The 17,678-nt window shown below is 41.8% G+C and overlaps 2 protein-coding genes across 2 annotated transcripts; one reads left to right on the forward strand and one right to left on the reverse strand.

Moving 5' to 3' along the window:
- The first annotated feature begins 219 nt into the window (after positions 1-219).
- On the forward strand, positions 220-10,514 carry ccdc80 (coiled-coil domain containing 80). Its single transcript, XM_085920862.1, has 10 exons — positions 220-1,429; positions 1,667-1,864; positions 1,939-2,381; positions 2,766-3,101; positions 3,596-3,752; positions 5,020-5,156; positions 7,533-7,684; positions 8,032-8,135; positions 9,121-9,204; positions 9,802-10,514. The coding sequence occupies exons 1-10, from the start codon at positions 769-771 to the stop codon at positions 10,110-10,112; spliced, it is 2,583 nt and encodes an 860-aa protein (XP_085776988.1). The 5' UTR covers positions 220-768; the 3' UTR covers positions 10,113-10,514.
- A 135-nt stretch (positions 10,515-10,649) lies between these two features.
- Positions 10,650-16,962, reverse strand: slc35a5 (solute carrier family 35 member A5). Its single transcript, XM_085920863.1, has 10 exons — positions 16,870-16,962; positions 16,047-16,185; positions 15,871-15,969; positions 15,656-15,789; positions 15,482-15,549; positions 14,551-14,742; positions 14,227-14,427; positions 14,022-14,149; positions 12,483-12,751; positions 10,650-12,139 (listed from the first exon to the last, which is right to left on the reverse strand). The coding sequence occupies exons 2-10, from the start codon at positions 16,171-16,173 to the stop codon at positions 12,071-12,073; spliced, it is 1,287 nt and encodes a 428-aa protein (XP_085776989.1). The 5' UTR covers positions 16,174-16,185; positions 16,870-16,962; the 3' UTR covers positions 10,650-12,070.
- Positions 16,963-17,678: the final 716 nt, after the last annotated feature.

The following is a 17,678-nucleotide window of genomic DNA, read 5'->3' on the forward strand; positions in this document are numbered from 1 at the left end:
AAAAAGCAGAAATTTGACACTGAATGATCCATTGGAGTTATTGTGGGTAGCAGGAGGGGAAATACAGAACTTTTTTTTCTAACTTATACTTTTCAGAGTGTGCGTGTGTGTGTGTGTGGGGGGGGGGGGGGTGTTGAGGTGTTGTTGAGTTCAAAGGCGCCGGGAAAGGGGAGTTTCACACCGAACTGGCGGAGAAGTGCGCATACTGTGGAGGTTTCATGTGGACATTTCTGAGGGACACGGGGAAGGAACACAGTGAATCGCCGAATTCCTCCTATTTCTATTCTTCACCTGGACGATATTATTGGGAATTAAACTCTCCAACTGCGGGATGATTTATTGCGGCGTTAAATCCAGGCGCAAATCAATCTCGGTGATGTGACGTGGACCGCAACTTTCTTTTTTTCCCTTTTACTTTAGTTTTTTTTTTTCGTAAAGCAAGACATTCTTCACTCTGCTGTTTGGAACAATGACAGGTTTGAATTTGTTTCTGTCAGAAATGATGAAGCGCACAAACAACTACGAGATTCTATTACTTGTGGTGCATTTTTGGGTGTAGTCGCCACTTTTTTTTTTCTCACTCAAGAAACATTGCCAATCCTTATAATTTTTTCTAAATTGATGTCCGCATTGGACGGTATGCAGTGAGACACTGATGCTCATCTTCATCTGGAATTAATCAATTCATAAATTCGACTTCAAATGCTCTAAAAGGCGCTCTCAATTTGTTTCTTCCACTGGGAGAGTTTTTAGCAACATCTCTGCAGAATGTGGCGGCTTTTAATTCTCAATTTGGCGCTTATGTGTCTCCTGACATGGGCAAGCGAAGCCGACAGGTACAGCCATCGCATTCGAGCGCAGTTGCGCAGGCCATCCAGGCTGGGGCGACCGAAGGTGGGCACAGAAGGCAGGAGGCGCCAATTTACGCGTTTGCACCCCGGATTCAGTTCTGCCATATCCGTGCATAGCTACACGAAGGCTGAAGGCGTCCAGGCGGATGAGGGAACACCAACGATTGGGGGGTCGCAAGGCAGAAGAATGCTTGGCGCAAGAAGAAGGGTCAACGTGCGTCCCCAGGGGGGGATGCTGCAAGACGAGGGTGCCCCCCGAGTGAGGGCCAGGGTGACGCGGATGCCCAGCAGTGCCGGTTCGCCCAACCTGCTGGCCAGTTTTGCAGGCAAAAACCGAGTCCTGGTGATCTCTGCACCTCATGATTCCGACGGCTATTACCGGCTGATGATGTCCTTGCTGAAATCGGATGTGTACTGCGAGCTGGCGGAAAGGCACGTGCAGCAGATCATCATATTCCACCAAGAGGGCGAGATGGGTGGCAAGGTGCGGAGGATCACCACTGAGGGCAAAGTCATGGAAGAGCCACTGGACACAGGCCTCATTCCGAGACTTATGAGCTTCCTTAAACTGGAAAAAGGTACACTTTGGATTTGCTTTTGACTTTTTCAATAAAATTGTCTTTTAAGATTTACAAAAGCATTAGGTTCAATTGTCTTCGGTGTTTACAAAATAAATGTATGTTAGATTCATTGAAGATAATGATGAAGGACATCCACCGACGTGCAATTACTTTTGGTTCTAAACCTAAACCAAGCCTGATCAGGATGTTTTGTAGTTTCTCCATAGTGTTGAGTTGTGTCATTATATTCTGCAGGTAAGTTTGGAATGGTGCTGCTGAAAAAGACCCTCCAGGTAGAGGAGAGATACCCGTACCCCGTGAGGCTGGAGGCCATGTATGAGGTCATCGACAAGTCACCCATGAGGAGGCTGGAGAAGATTCGCCAAAAAGGTTTTGTCCAGAAGTGTAAAGGAGCTGGTGTTGAGGGTCAGGTAGAAGAGGGCACACTCACAGGTAAGAAGCGTCAAAGTCATGAAGTGAGACCGTATTTTTAGGCAATGTGACTTATGTAATGTGTGTGTGGACAGCGATTACACCTGTAGGAAGAAAACCAGAAAGGAAAATCATGAGAAAGCCCACAACAACTACATCTGCGACAACCACAACTACGACTACTACACGGCCAACAACAACCCGGCCAACAACTACGACCACCACAACTAAAGCCACAACCACCACAACAACCAAAGCCACAACCACCACACGAAGAACCACCACCAAACGAACCACCACCACCCTGACACCAACCAAAGCTCATACCCAGGCCGTGTTGCTCCCCGCCCCCAGAACCACAGAGGACCCATATTACTACAACCAAAGGGAGAAGGAGAACTACCCAGCCAAAACTACGCCGTCTGGAGACAATCTCACAGACAAAGAAAACAAAGATCCACACATCCACAAGTTGGTACCCGTCACAAGGAAACCGTCCAAGATCAAACCCAACAGGAAGAAGAACGGAGGCGAGAAGGTGAGTAGTATTTTGCCGTGGTAAAGTTTCTTTTAGTTGTTCGGAGTACATGTAGCAAAAAAAATCGTAGTAATGAATCAACTGCTCAAAATGTATTTATTAATTTATTTGTGACGGTCACTGCTATAGTCCATTGAATACATCAAGAACGGATGTTTTCTTTTTCCTGCACTTAGTAGATCTTCCTTTCCCTAAAATGCCACGTACCCCCATCAACAGCTTAACAGACCTGATTCATCTAGGAATCATGCAAACATTACTGAAACATGTGCCATCATCTCCTGGGGTTTTTGCGCACCGTGATCTGGAAATCCTTTTGGGTAGATCAGGACTCAATCATAAAAGTGGATTCTTGCTGTTCATTAACAAACTATATCCATGCAGATGCTAACAAACGAGTACGAGGACAAGTACGAAGCCGGTAAGCCAACTATCGTGTATCCCGAGGAGGTTGACCCCTTCGCCGACGTCAGTCCCACCAGAAAGGTGAAGGCCAAGCATGAAAAGAAGAAGAAGAACGAAAAAGCAGGCAAGAAGGCAGAGAGGAGGGGAGGAAAGGCTGGCAAAGAAGGCAAGAGTGGTGGGAAGAAGAACGGAAAGAAGTTATCAAAGTACCCAGAGAAGGAGGACTACCCAAAGCCTACCAAGAAGCCCACACCGCCTCCCAAGGGATCCCTGGCCTCCTTCTTGGACTACTTTGAGAACCGGAGGCGACTACTGGTAAGAGAAACCTTAAACCTTGCTCACTTTCCTATTTCAAACATTCACATCCATCACACACATCCGAGTAGATGAACCCCACACTGTTGGTGGCTGCTTTAAAACCCAACCTTGCCAACTCTGGATTTCACCCAATCCCCTCCCAAAACGTGATCTCAATAGCATCAGGGTGCATTCCATGTGACCTATGATACATCACAAGATCTGTGTTATTGAAGACAAAACACCCGACAGCAATGCAGACTAAGTCATCGCACTTACTTTTCAGAGTTTGGTTTTAAAGGTTCAAGTGTAGCTGTCAGCTGTGTGCAGCTGTGTGCGAGCAGACTGTGTGTCTCTGTTTTGCAACCACTATAGATTGTTATCACACAGGCGAGCTGGGAAAATATGGCCCATCCTCCACTCGCAGGTTAATGTAAACACCAAGTTTGCAGTGTGCGACCTTTACGTATAAGCTCCCAACCCAACCCTCCCTCCTTCTTTCTAATCCACAGCTGGTGACATCACCCAGCGAGGAGAACAAGATGTATGCCCAGCAAAGGGACGAGTATTTGGAGTCCGTGTGCGAGATGGCCATCCGGAAAGTCTCCATCATCACCATCTTTGGCTCACTCGTTAACTCCACTATGAAAATCGACCATTTCCAGTTGGGTAAGGGGACCAGATGCGCATTACGTCCGGCCAAACCATGAACAAAAGTCTTCCCACGACTTTCTTTTGGCGACAGCGAGCGGGTGCTTGCTCTTGCTGAGTCATACACCCACTCAGTGAATGTTTTCCAGACTTGTAGTGAACGTGTGGGTGGAGATTGGAACTCCTCCACTGCACTGCACTTTACCCTTTTTTTTACAAAGTTTTTAAGGAGTTCATTCAAACCTCTCAGGAATGGTAAACAATTTACGAACCATCCTTGTCTAATAAAAAGCATTTCATGTATTGTATGAAGACAAATCAATTACCTTTGATTATGATCTGAAGCCATGTGAAAAATTCTAAACATGGACATACTATCAAAGTTATAAACTTTAGTTGTACACATCTAAATTCTTCAAACACTGGAGACAAACATTACCATGCTTTCCTGTAACTAATCTTTCTACAGTAAACTACATTTCAAAAATGTGCATCCTTAGATTTCCAGACATGTAATAGTGATCTCAAACCTTAGGTGACTCTGCAAAACTTTATGAGTCTGCATGTTCCACCACAAGACAAGGTTTCATCCGCACGGAATTTTCTGTTGAAACCTGGAAGCTGATGTCACACATCGGTGGCACATGCTGTTTTTCCACTTAGAAAAAAAAGTGTGTTTACAAACAAGTGCTTCTTTTTATGTCTCCGTTCTCTGGTGGAGCAAGATGATCTCACTGTCTAGTTTGTCAAATAGTCTGACACTTTAAAGTGGTGGTATTGAGAGATGGAGGAAAACACCATTTGTAGGAAATAAACAATATTATTTTAAAAAATTGGTAAAATTAGATAATATCCAATGGCACACCAGATGATATCTGACGGCACACTAATTAGAATCAGCTATTTTGTTAGGCGGTTACTCTGGCTCAGCCAAAGCAAGTAAATGCGGTTTATTTAAGTTACCTTAAAGGACTCCAAAGATTGTCTTAGTTCCAATTGATTCCAATTGCAATTCCAAGCCTTTAAATACCTGTTGCCTCGGCATGTACACAAGTTGACTCATCTGGTTTGCCTTTGACCTAATGACCTCTTGGTGAGTGAGAGTGAGTGAACCTTTAGCGTCTCCAAATGCCAGCTACTTAAAGTCAATTCCAAAGTCACATCCCACCTCGCCAAGACGTCAGAGAGTCAAAGCAGCTCTTTGTTGAGTTTGTCCCTGATTGACTTTGCTTCTGTCCGTCAAATATTTACTTCCCTTCCCGAAACGTCTGGCTTTCTTCTTCAGAGAACGACAAGCCAATGAAGGGACTCCGTCAGGAAGACTTAGTAAACCAGGATCTGATCACTGAGTTGAGGAAGGAGTTCAGCATGATATACGATGACTTCCACATGATCCTCACTGACACAGACATGAGAGTCAAGGTGAGCTGCTCATACCAACACACCATCACAACCCGAAGTCTTTACTGCTCCCAAGTTCACTCAGCATACTGACTCTTTGAAGCGCAACAGAACACTTTTGGTTTCCTTTTAGTTCTGCTCAGTCATACTAAACAAGGCTTTGGAAAAGCACCCAATGCATTGCGTGGCCTGAAGGATGCCCTCAAACCATTGCTTACATATTGAAACTCATCCAAAGAAGTTCCAAATTTAAATCTGCCACCAATATGTATATACACCAGCCGATGAAATCACAGAAACACAAACATTCCTACTCACATTACCACTTAGAGACAATTTTAGTCTTCAGTTAAGCGTTTTGGTGTAGAAACAGTAGTGGGGGGAAAATTTGGTGATCGTTTAAAAAACTGTTCCAGCCCACACTGTGTTGTTGTCACACTACTGTGCTTTTATTTTGAGAGCCTGGCATTATTGTGTACAGAATATATGCAAGTGTTTGCGAATGTGCATATCACTATTTCACAGTGCTAACAGAGACGAGCACAAATCAATAGATATAGACAAAGAAAAACTGGTGCACAAGTCAAGTCCAGAAAAAAAATCACAAACACAAAAATGCAAATGCCGGGTTTTGGAAAGCCTTCATTCTCGCAAAATGTTTCCCAAAGGTACCATTAATAGCCATGTTTTTCTCTGAGTGAATCAGATGGAGGAAGGTGGCTAACATACACACCCACACCAAAATCCTGAAAACGTTGCTTTGTAAAGTCATCACCTTGATCTGCATTTTAAAAACCACCTGTGTTTTTATGGACATAAGGTAGTGGGTGTGAGGATTCACTTTCTCTGTCGCGTGGATGGTTGGAACAACAACCATAACAGTAAAACTTTATTAAATCATTCAAGCAAGTCAAAATTATCAATGAGACTCTTACAGGGGGAACTGTGGGAACTCTTTAGTTCCCATAGTGAAAAGAAAATGCTTAAAGACACTTCTGTCTGTTGCATCTTTTGTGTAGCAATACAAAAAAAATTTCACATGGCTTATGCTAGTACCTTTTGGACTCGTCTATAATAACGTCATCCTAAAAAGTTAATTCTTCATTTAAAGTCCTGCCACCAATCTGTCCATCAAGTTCCAGTTTGTCTCACACCGTACTATCCCAGTACTGCCAAAACACCGTCTTGACGAAAATACTGTTAATTCGCACGCCACATTTGCTCAGCGGCGTCTTGTATACTGTATGGGCACGCACTTGCCAGGAAACAAAAATGTCAACGGGTTGTTTTTGGACCTGTGCATCAAAGAGGCTAGTGTTCGCTCACGCTGCTGACAGCGGCGTCTGTGGACCTGCAAGGATGTGGGTGGGTCGTTGGGAATAGTTGTGAGTGAGTTGGATTCACCCTAGCCTGAGGAAAGAGCAGTGGATGTGGTTTGGAAGCATTCAATACAATGCTCAGCATTCCGGGTATTGCTTTCCAAAAGTGGGAATCAAGAATTACACTTATGTGAAAGGCCACACCACAATGATAGAGAAAATCCTCCAAAAAACAAAAATCACTGGAAACTATTTCTTTTGATTTCTGAATGAATTTGCCTACCAGCTGTTCCCATACATTTTCTATACTACTTATCCTGTTCAGTCATGCATGGGTGACCTCAGAATGAGGCTTGAGCTGGATTGGCTTCCATGCCATGGACCATCACTCTAAAAATAAAATGTTCTATCCTTGCAGAATTCTGCCAAAAGGCTACACAATACACTCAAAATATAATCACAAGCTGTGAATGGGGTTTTGAGGGAACCACTACACCAGAGGCTCTCAAACAGTTTGGGTCCAGGGACACCTTACTGGAGAGAATTCTAATCTGAACAACAATTAAACACAACTATTATTCAGTAGAAAGAAACAAAATTGAAATAATCATGCCATTAAATTAAAAGAGCTGAATTCCACTGTTGGCACAGTTCAGAGGTGCAAGTTTCGATCCCAATCTTCCTGAGTGGAGTTTGCATGTTCTCCCCGTGCCTGCTAGGGTTTTCTCTGGGTACTGTGGTTTCCTCCCAAAAGATGAGTAGTAGGTTAATTGATGACTCTAACACATTGCCAAAGATGGTGCCAATTTATACGATATAAAAGCAGAGAATTAGACTATCCATTACTCTAGCAGTGAGATTTTCAATCCCAGCCCTGTCAGGGTGAAAGGTGGACCAAATCCCAAACTGGTCGCCTCTAAAGTAGTGTTTGTGAATTAGACGAGTGGCAATCGACTACCAGTATGGCAACCACTCTACTACCAGTAGTCCATTTCCACAATGCAATTAGTTTTTTACTCAATGGCGGCGAGTCCTATGGAAGAGCATGATTGATCCAAGCCTTGCCTTCCTTTGACAGCAATCCTACGAGGTTCCCATTGCCATGAAGGCCGTGTTCAATTACATCGACACATTCTCCTCCCGCATCCGCGAGATGGAGCAGCAGAAGCGAGACGGCGTCGTTTGCAAGAAAGAGGACAAGCCCAGATCGTTGGAGAACTTCCTCTCAAGGTAAGAACTTAAAAGTGGATTTTAGATGATTCCCAGGAGCCTGTGTTTTCTTTTCACGAGTCTATTCTTGTGCTCTGCAATGAAGTCAACCCAAATTTATAGTGTTTAAAGACTGGGACAGGCTGTTTGTATCGTGCAAATTTAAAGTCAGTTCAACTACAGCCATCCATGCAACATTGAATTATTGCGGGTATACATTTTCCCAAACGTTTTCTATTGCTATGGAGACTTGGACTGCTGTGAGGGTTTTGGCTAGCTATTGTTAACAACAGTAATAGTTGTGGACACGTGCCGGGTACAGCGCATGCAAAGATGTCCCAGAGCCACTAAATTTGTTGTGATCATAGGTTCCGCTGGAGGCGACGTCTTTTCATCATCTCCAGCCCTAACGATGAGGAGTGGGCCTATCAGCAGCAGCTTTATGGCCTTGGTAGTCAGGCCTGCAACCTGGGTGAGTAGCTCCAGATGTAATAACGGGAAAGAGGGGAGGGGTACTGTTTTGAATGTAATTTTTAATGGGGCACTTCTTGTACTTTGGCTTGACAAATCTTTTGAAACTGGTCAAAGATTCATGGCCACCAAGTGCAGAAATAATCGAGCTAGCCACAATGGACCAAAAGACATGTTTTCACCAAATGTTTACAACTCAGTTCACTGCACCACAGATCGGTAAATCCATGAGTTGAACTCAAATATCCAATACTTTCAAATCACATACCAAGGCCATAAAGGATAGTCCTGTTCTTGTGAAAACCCAAGTATTTCTTCTCTAAGTTGGAACCACACCCCAATCTCGAACGGTATCACTCTTCTGGGATTCAAAAGGCCAGCTGCTAGCTGTTGGCAGTTTAATATTCCATCCACTTATGTATAACAGTGGTTGAGGAGTGCTCATAATGTTCAGCAGCCCACAGACCAAAGAAAGAGCATAAGCACCTCAAATCTTTGAATGTGCATAACTTTATTCCCAGGAGTCAGCATTTGCCCATTTGTCAGGACAAGCTCAATTTGACAAGCAAATAGTTAATGTTGGACTGATTTGGTCGCTCAAGGTGAAGTCTTATCAGCATGTTGAGATGTTCTGTAAGGACTTCGTGTTGTTCTTGGCTGGTGCTCAAGACTGCTCCCCTTCCTTGTTCCAAACAAATACCAATCTTGCTGATGAGGCTTTCTCTTAATATTCAGTTCTGCACCTCATTTCTAAAACAGTGTTTAATGCGAATTCCTCTTGTTTTGGATGAAAAACACTCCTCTGCCACATTCCGCACAATCCTTGACCACGAGCACGACCTTCTCCTCTTACCTAGCAACCACAGCTAAGCTTAGTAAGGTTCCAATAACAAACAGGGACGATGAGGTTTTTGTAAATACCGTAAAGCAGAAGGTTTTACAATGTGTGTTGCATATTTATTGTTTTTTTTTTTTTCTTTTTGTAGGTTTACGGCACATTTCCATTCTAAAGCTGGTTGGAACTGAGCTGTCGGACATGGGCGGAGTTTTGGAACTTTATCCTTTTAATGGTAAGGACCTTGAAAAATGAGAAATACTGAGAGTTAGCAGATTCTGTGTTTTTGAGTGAGCTCCGTGTGACTATCTCTAAATATGTTCACCTGTTCAATATGGAAGTTCGGGCAAGATTCCACTTTGCAGGTTTTATTTTCAAGACAGTAGCTAACAACTGCTGACACTGCACTCAGTAATGCACTGGTGAATCAATTCTTGGTTTAAAACATTGCGGGGACGCTTTGCAGCAAGGTGACTGACTTTCAAAACAACTATTCTCCATCAAGCCGTTACTGCACCGCATTCCCCAAGTTATCCGCTCTGCTCCACCGATTCTGCAAACAGAAACCCCTCCGATGTTGGACCACTTGAACTGCTGCGATTCACTTCATCAAACTTTCATAACCCCATTACTCATCCTAGAACTGCTGCGATTCACTTCATCAAACTTCCATAACCCCATTACTCATCCTAGAATTGGAAGTATTAAGGAGACATTTTATGGGATGCTAAAAAACATGTCTGTATTTTGTGACCATGGATAATTTGAAATTTATCTGCAGTGACCCATAAGATATTGGAAAACATCTAATCTACGGTTGCACCTCTTCCAGGGAGCGCTACAGTAGAGCGCGAAGGCCTGTCGGCCACCTTGGTCAAGGACATGAGGAATTACTTCCAGATCAGCCCGGAATACTTTTCTATGCTGCTGGTGGGTAAGGACGGCAACGTCAAGTCCTGGTACCCCTCACCCATGTGGTCCATGGCGATCATCTACGACCTGGTGGACTCCATGCAGCTGCGCCGGCAAGAAATGGCCATCCAGCAATCACTGGGAATGCGTTGCCCTGAGGATGAGTATGGCGGATACGGCTACCACCAGCATGGCTATCAGGACGGTTATCACCAGGGCTACGGTTACTAGCGGCTTTCTTGATGAGCGGGTGGATGCTAGCCACGCACAAGCTAACGCCCCTTCTGTTTGACGTTAGCAGCCCTCTAATTTTTGCCTCCCCAACTGAGCAGATGATCTCATAGGGTAATTTTATAGACCTAAGTGGAGGCTGTGAACCTCGCCACATTCTCCATATATAGCCCCCAGCATGGCTCAATTTGCAGGACACTATCTAATCGCAGCCAATAAAAGCATAGAAGAGCCCGTTATCAACTTATTTACGTATGAAATCCTGTCACACATGGATTTATTGAACTTTTGTTGCATTTGTGGTTTTTGCAGTTTTTCCAGCTGCAGCATGATTGCTTTTTGGGGGGTGCGTTTTATTATTTAAACTCTATTGTGACTTACAATAAATTCTTTTTTCCTGGATTTTACTGCTTGTTTTTGTTTATTGCTTGATATGCAAGTGAAATATAACTAACATTCAATATTACAGCATGGCCATTTATGTGAATATATATTTATAATGTATGAAATAATATATTCAATAAAGATTATTTAAATAAAAATAGCTATTAATTTGATAAATTAACATGACCAAAAAGAATTGATGATCGAATTGAGTACTCTAAATTACCCAAATGTGTGAATGGGAATCTAGGTGTACCCTATTTTTGTCCTAAGACCTTATGAGGAAAAGTAGTATAGAAAATGGCTGGATAGATTACAAATAACAGTTTCTTTACAATTCAGCAAAGTAAAATAATATTTTCGCACCAGACTAGAAATACAACTATAGTAAACCAAATAAAAAAATCTAATCATAATTATACACAATTTAATAGATGATCAAGAATTATCAGCAAAACTAACATGGTATGTTAGTTCATGATTATGAACATATATCATCATATCAATACAATAGTAAATACTACATTAAAATAATAACAGGCATCATGGTGAGTAGTGGTTAGGCTGGCTACATTGTAGGCATAATGGATGGATGAATAGAAGAAATAAACATTACAATATTTTAATATAATTAATAAAAAATAAAAAAAGTAAAATGGGGAATTAATTGTCAACCCAGTGCAAACTGTACATTATTCAAATTGGCACCACCACAAAAACTAAAAAATGAATGTACATTTGAATACTATATACACTACAATTTATTTATTTAATCACTATAAACTATTCACAGTACTAAAAGTACCATGTATTAAATATCCCTTTGAACAATGAAAAGTAAAATAAAAAATAGGTACAGGTAGTACTGAAAAGAGAAATACATTTAAATCTGGTTCTTATTCGGGATATTGACTGTGCAGTTGTGCCTATTGCTGTAGCCAGTGAGCATATCATTTGCATTTCAATTAAAGTAGTAGGCTTGACATTGTGCCGGAAAGTTGTGCTTGAGCAACACAATTTAAAAATTTGTTTCCACATGCATTTGAATAAAGTTTGGGGAAACAAATCCCAACAAATTATTTGATCCAGTTTTTCATGGATTTGTGTTTCTCTTATTCCGCCACATTCCAAAACTTTTAGTTAATTGCAGAGCACAAATGGCAGTTTATGAATACTCAAAATGTGACACCCATAAAAAAGTATCATACAGACATTGTGCTTTTAAAGAGTCCAATTTATGAGCCAAACAATTCTTCAAGCTCAACATATATTGTGCATGATAAATTCCTGATAAATTGTCTTGCTAATAAAAGTTATCCAAATCTTCCTCTAGCAGCAAAAAAATAGCCGTGATTTCCAAAGGGAAAAAAAGAATACAGTAGCAGTACACAAAAAGAAAGCGCGTGTTGAGGTTTGACCACAGGAAAAACAAACGCCTCAGTCTCTCGTGTGTTCCAGACTCAGCGTCAATGTCGTCACTCCACGTCCAAAAAACCCAAAACCTTTTTGCAGACAGCATGTGTGTGGACAATGTGCGTCCTCCATGAACACTGCAAACAGTGTGTTTCTGTGCACTACAAAGACGACTCTTCAGAGTCGCTCTCTGTGTTGGCCTTGGTCAGCAGCTCCAGCTCCTCACCATCCTGAAACACAACAGTGAAGGTGAGTCACAACGAAATAACTACCAAAAAGGGTAAATCAACAATTGCACTACGGCAGGGCAAAAGAACACGACTAACTGAAACTGACTAACACGTGAAGAAAATATCATATATATTAAAAATAACTCAGCTATTAAAATTTGTACCAATCACAAGATCCATTACATTTAGTTAGAAATACATATTTCATAATAAAATGCACAACCAAAACCAGAGAAAAGTTCCTCCATTAAAGGCAAAAGATTGCTGTGGAGACAAAATGGCAAATCCTTGCACTTTACCTTCGTGCAGGGAAGTTGGCATGTGCATGCATGTGTGCCCTTACCCCTCTGGACCTCTTTAACACCTCCCCGTTGATGACCCGTAGCTTTTCCTGCTGAAGGCTATACTCCAGGTCCCGTGGTCGGCTGGCGTTGTAGATAAAGATGGCCAGCAGCACCACGGGAGCCTGCAGGAAAAAGTCCAGAGAGGGCCGGAAGTCGAAGAGGAAGAACGAGAGGGCGGTCACCAGGACGGTGGTGAGCTGGCTCGTCAGCACGTGGAACATGTTGTCCCGGAATTTCAAAATGAAGGCCACAGAGAGGCCCAGGGTCGCTGGTGGACAGGAAGTGTCAAGTTGAAGATTTTAGTTTGAAGGCCATGAGTTGTCCTCTGTCTCATTGAGCCTTGTTACATTGTTAGATTTAATTTCGTTTAATACTCACTTTCGGCTTTAATGTATATCAAACGACAACGGTGCCTTGGAAATACAAGCTTTTCCCAGATACCAGCTGTCGTTTGGACTAATTTTTGCTCAGACGTTCGAGCAGACAATTTGAGATGGCAGATGAGCAATTTGACAGATATGCGACATTTCTTCAAAAATGACACTTTGAGCTGTTTTTGAAAGTCATCAGAGTTGAAATTTGCAGTCAAACTAAGCATAAAGAAAAGAGACTTAAACATTGTGTCATTAAAACAACCACATCGCTTTTCGGAAAGTTCGTTCAACCAATGCGAAACGCCATAGACAGGCTAACGGTGCCCGTAATGAACAATTTCAAACCAATATCAACAGTTGTCATTGTGAATTTTCAATGATGAAACAGACATGTTCTTTTTACCCCCCAGTATCTTGCCACAACTTCTGTTTTTGACGCCTTCTATCCACACTTCCAATAACACCATCTGACAATGTGGGTAGGCTACGCGAGTGTTGCATTCACGGTATTCCTGAAATTTTGCAACTTTGTGAACCGAGATACCCTCAGCATCTCTTGAATGCAGTTTAGTTCAGGCAAGCTAGAGCAAAACCTGGGCCTCTTGGAATTTATTCTGGGCTGCATGTGACCCATGGGCAGCTAATTGAATAGCACTGCTCTAAGCGATACATATTTGAAAACAAACAGTGCATCAGCACACCTAGAGAAAATATATGTTATTTATCCTTAGCAAAACAAAACCACTAAGCTTATTGATTACTGAACAAGTTGCGAATACCAGAAGCAGCCACAATAAATTAATGATGCACGTTACTGTTTGAAAAGAAAACCCACGATATTACTATTTCCCTTATTAGAAACACATTACAAAAACGTATGCAATATTGACAAACAATTCCTGATGGGATGGGTTGCCTACCACTGTGCCTTTTTTAATTTAGTTTAGTTTAATTAGGTCGTCCGGTATATCAATTCTCTATCTATAAAGATCCTAAACAATATGTAATTCTGTGAAAGTTGTTTGTTTGTATGTTTGTTTTATTTGCTCAAGTACCAAAACTTTACACAAGAATAAATTACTCAATCATGAGATTTCCTAAGATTGTGTGGGTGTGGCTAATATTGTGGCTTGTATGTCATATATTGTAATGCATGTTACTGACCAGTGATGACCACCAGGGCGAGAGAGTACATGTTGTGTCCGTAAAAGAGGCCACAGTGGACAGTGAGGCCCCGAGACTCTGGTCCAGTAACCAGGGTCAGACCGTTAAACACCACGCCGAAGGCATACCTGCCACAATATAAAGCACAAACAATCAAGACATAATCGAATTTCTTTTCGTCCCGTTGTCCAGACGACAGGCTCACAGTTTACTGTTCTGAATGAAGATACTCTCAGTGAGCTGGTCTCCTTCCTTTAGGATCTTCTCATTGTAAATGTTGGCCATGGCCGAGATGAAGCACTGCAGCAGGAGCAGGATGTGGCCCACGCCCAAAGAGCGAAGCTTTACCACCAAGCTGTCCCTCCAGGCCTGCCCGGGGAGCGTCGACAACCACGAGGCATTGGCGCTGGGGGAACATAAACACAGAGTTTTATTTTGAATCTTAACGAGATCAGTGATTCTCTGGGTAGCCGCATTAGAGGCCCCGGGGAGGAGAGCTTGCACTATTTCCATGATGCGACTACGCCACCTGCTGTTCTTCATCTGCGCCATCAGCTGCGTGTACAACAAGCAGGAGTTGGAAGGCGTGAACAGGGGCCTCAAGCGGATCCCCGCCACAGACCCGCCTGACTTCTGGCTTCCACCCGACCCTGTCGTCAGAGAGACGATACACAGGAAGAGTATGACCAATGCCGCCCACTGCACCCACGATAGGCGTCTCCTGGTGGCAGAGGGAAGAACAGTATGAGAAATATTGAAAAATATTCCAGTTCAAACACATTATGGTTGAATTCTAAATATTTTATACGAAAATTGTTAAAGTACTAAACTGCAAGTCATGTCAGTGTTCTGAAATCACTTTTGATTACAGAGAGTCGCAGCTAGTGCCAAGCCACAAGTGAACTTAGAACCCGTTTTGGGCCTTGCAAACACTATGAGGCCTGAACGCTTGTTCATCGAGTTTTAAGACCTAATTTTTCAACTTCATATTTGTTTTTACATCATTTTTATCACCTTGTTTACCTCTATTTACTTACGTCGGGATGTAAGTAAGAGTTTGACATATTATAGTTTGGATAGATGAGATTATATTAAACTAAATAATTTATAATATGTAATTAATTTTGTACTGTTCTCGCACTACAAATTCTTTGTGTGAAATGCTGTTGTTTTCTTTTTTTCTCCAACAAAAAATAACTAACCAAATGACTGATCAAAAATCTTTACAGTACAGTATATCAGTTTATTTCTGTTACTTTTAGCTGGCCTAAAATATCATTAGTGTCCCGTTTAGCACTTCATCACTTGATGTGTTGCGTAAATGAAACACAGGCTACTGAACAAATGTTGAATGTTTTACCTTTTGAGATTAAAAATCATACATAGGTAAAGCCATGCTAAAATAACAATATGATATTGTAAAAAAAGGAGGGCCTTATGTTACGGGAAGAGGAACTTACTTGAGGACAAGTCTGAAGAGAACAGCCGTGGTGAGAATAACAAAGTTGGAAAACAAGACGGCCATGGCCTGAGGACGACAACAACATCAATCAGAATATAATCGCGAAAAGCAACGTACAGTGAAGCTTTTCAAATGGCCAATGTTTGGGATTGCACACAAGGGAGGAACTTACAGGCTGCAGGTAGGTCATCACGTAGAAAATGATGAGGTTGTCGAGGAAGTAGAGGAACGCGGGGACAGCCCATTTCAAATAGCTGAGGAGTGAAGAAACAGAAGAGCAACGCAGATCTCTGCAGGAGCGCCCCTCTGAGACCAAAGTCAAGATTGAAAATGTTTATTAGCTTTAAGGGGAAAAAATAACCTCAAGTACAAACGCAAATACTTTACCTCGAATGAACACCCTGATGGACATCATGAGGCAGAAGAGCAGCTTGAGCACCTCAGCCAGCATGTTGACAGATGCTGGGAGGAAGTCATATGTGTTGTCTGCCAATAGACCACGGACAATAATTAAGACAGATATTGCAATGATTCAAGAACATGTAATTGAATGTTCTCATCACCTGCATTTGCAGCAAATTTAAGCAGCAGGATACGACTTGTGCCGAGTGTGATAAAACTTAAGCCCAGGGCCAGGGTGTAGGCTGATGAGCGCGTACACAGGCGTGGGCAGGAACGGCAACACGCCATACCGGTGTAAACCTGTGGGAAAATAAAATTATACACACAAAATCTGATTTTAAATGAATATTGTTTTTTTGGTAGTGTCTTCATAACTGTAAAGTGCCATCTTGTGACTAAAACCAAGCTTTCGAACAGGCAGCAGAGACTTGCTTGAATGTCTTGACAGTCTTGAGATTTCATTCAACTCTGCAGACTCATGACACCTTGTGTCAGATGTAGCAAAGCAACCCCATATTATCAGGCGTGGACTTTGTTGTTTATCTTTTCTTTGCATGCTCCATTTCTGCATTTCTGGACATAGAGCTGTGCCTTATTTAAAACGTTTCCGATCTATCCCATCTACCAAAAGCCTGACAAAACGTAAGATGGATAGTTCACATACATTTTAAACGGTGGTATAGCAAAAACATTGATGGCTGGGAAAGACAAAATAAATAAACGATTGTTTTCATCTTGTGATTAAAAAGTTACCAAACTCATTACTATTAATTCGGTGTTAGGTAAGTAGCCTGCAAAATATAGAAACCTTTTTGTTGTTTAAAAGTGTAAAAATGTGGCAATTCTGCAGGAGAAACATAAACAACATCGCTAAGGCAGCTTGGCGTTCAAGCGCCGGAATGAAATGCTTTTAATGTATAAATTACTAAAATGATGGAATGAGATTACTATGTGAACAACAAAAATATTTTAAGCTAAACAAACCTGTTTTGCTGAAATTTAGGACAGTGTAGGCACCATATCTACTTGAGTAGTCAGATCCGCTCCAAGAGCTTGCGACACTTCATGACGTTACACTACGGCAAGTCCATATAGACAAACTACACCACATCCCATTAAATAAAAAAAAAAAGACGCTCAAGTTTTCTGTATACGTGTCATACACATCGTAATGCACAAAATCAGATAAATAAAAGTGACTGCAATTTTGAACTGTATTGCATATTTTGTGCCTCAATAAATAAGTCAGAGCGTTTCTTCATGCAGATGAGCAACTAACTGTACTGTATTAATCAATGATCATTATTTAAATCCAAAAGATCTACTCAGGTTAGATCTCTATCAATAGAAACTTTTGAATTTTAGGAAAACCACAAATTTTTACAATTAAACAAATAGAAGTGCACATGGGTGAATCTTTGGAATATGTTGGTGAGAATCGGTATGCTGGAGTTGCTGAAAATTGGTCGACGAATGTAGAAGTTGTAGAATGCCCAAAATATGTGAGGAATAAAATAGAAAAATAATAATCCATCCGTCCATCCATTATCTGTACCGCTTGTCCCTATGCCGTAGGGCCTAGGGGGTCGTGGGCATGCTGGAGCCTATCCCAGACGTCATCGGGCAGTAGACGGGAAAACACCCTGAACTGATTGCCACGCAATCGCAGATAACAATAAGAATAACAATTCACACAATAATGAAGTGAATGGTCTAGAAAAACATGTGTGAAGGCCACAGCCTTCACACAATAATACTGCTGCTAACAAAAATATGAATAATATAAAATGGGG

The sequence above is a fragment of the Syngnathus leptorhynchus genome, chromosome 9, assembly GCF_054491065.1.
Source record: "Syngnathus leptorhynchus isolate UIUO chromosome 9, UIUO_Slep, whole genome shotgun sequence".
NCBI classification, from domain to species: domain Eukaryota; kingdom Metazoa; phylum Chordata; class Actinopteri; order Syngnathiformes; family Syngnathidae; genus Syngnathus; species Syngnathus leptorhynchus.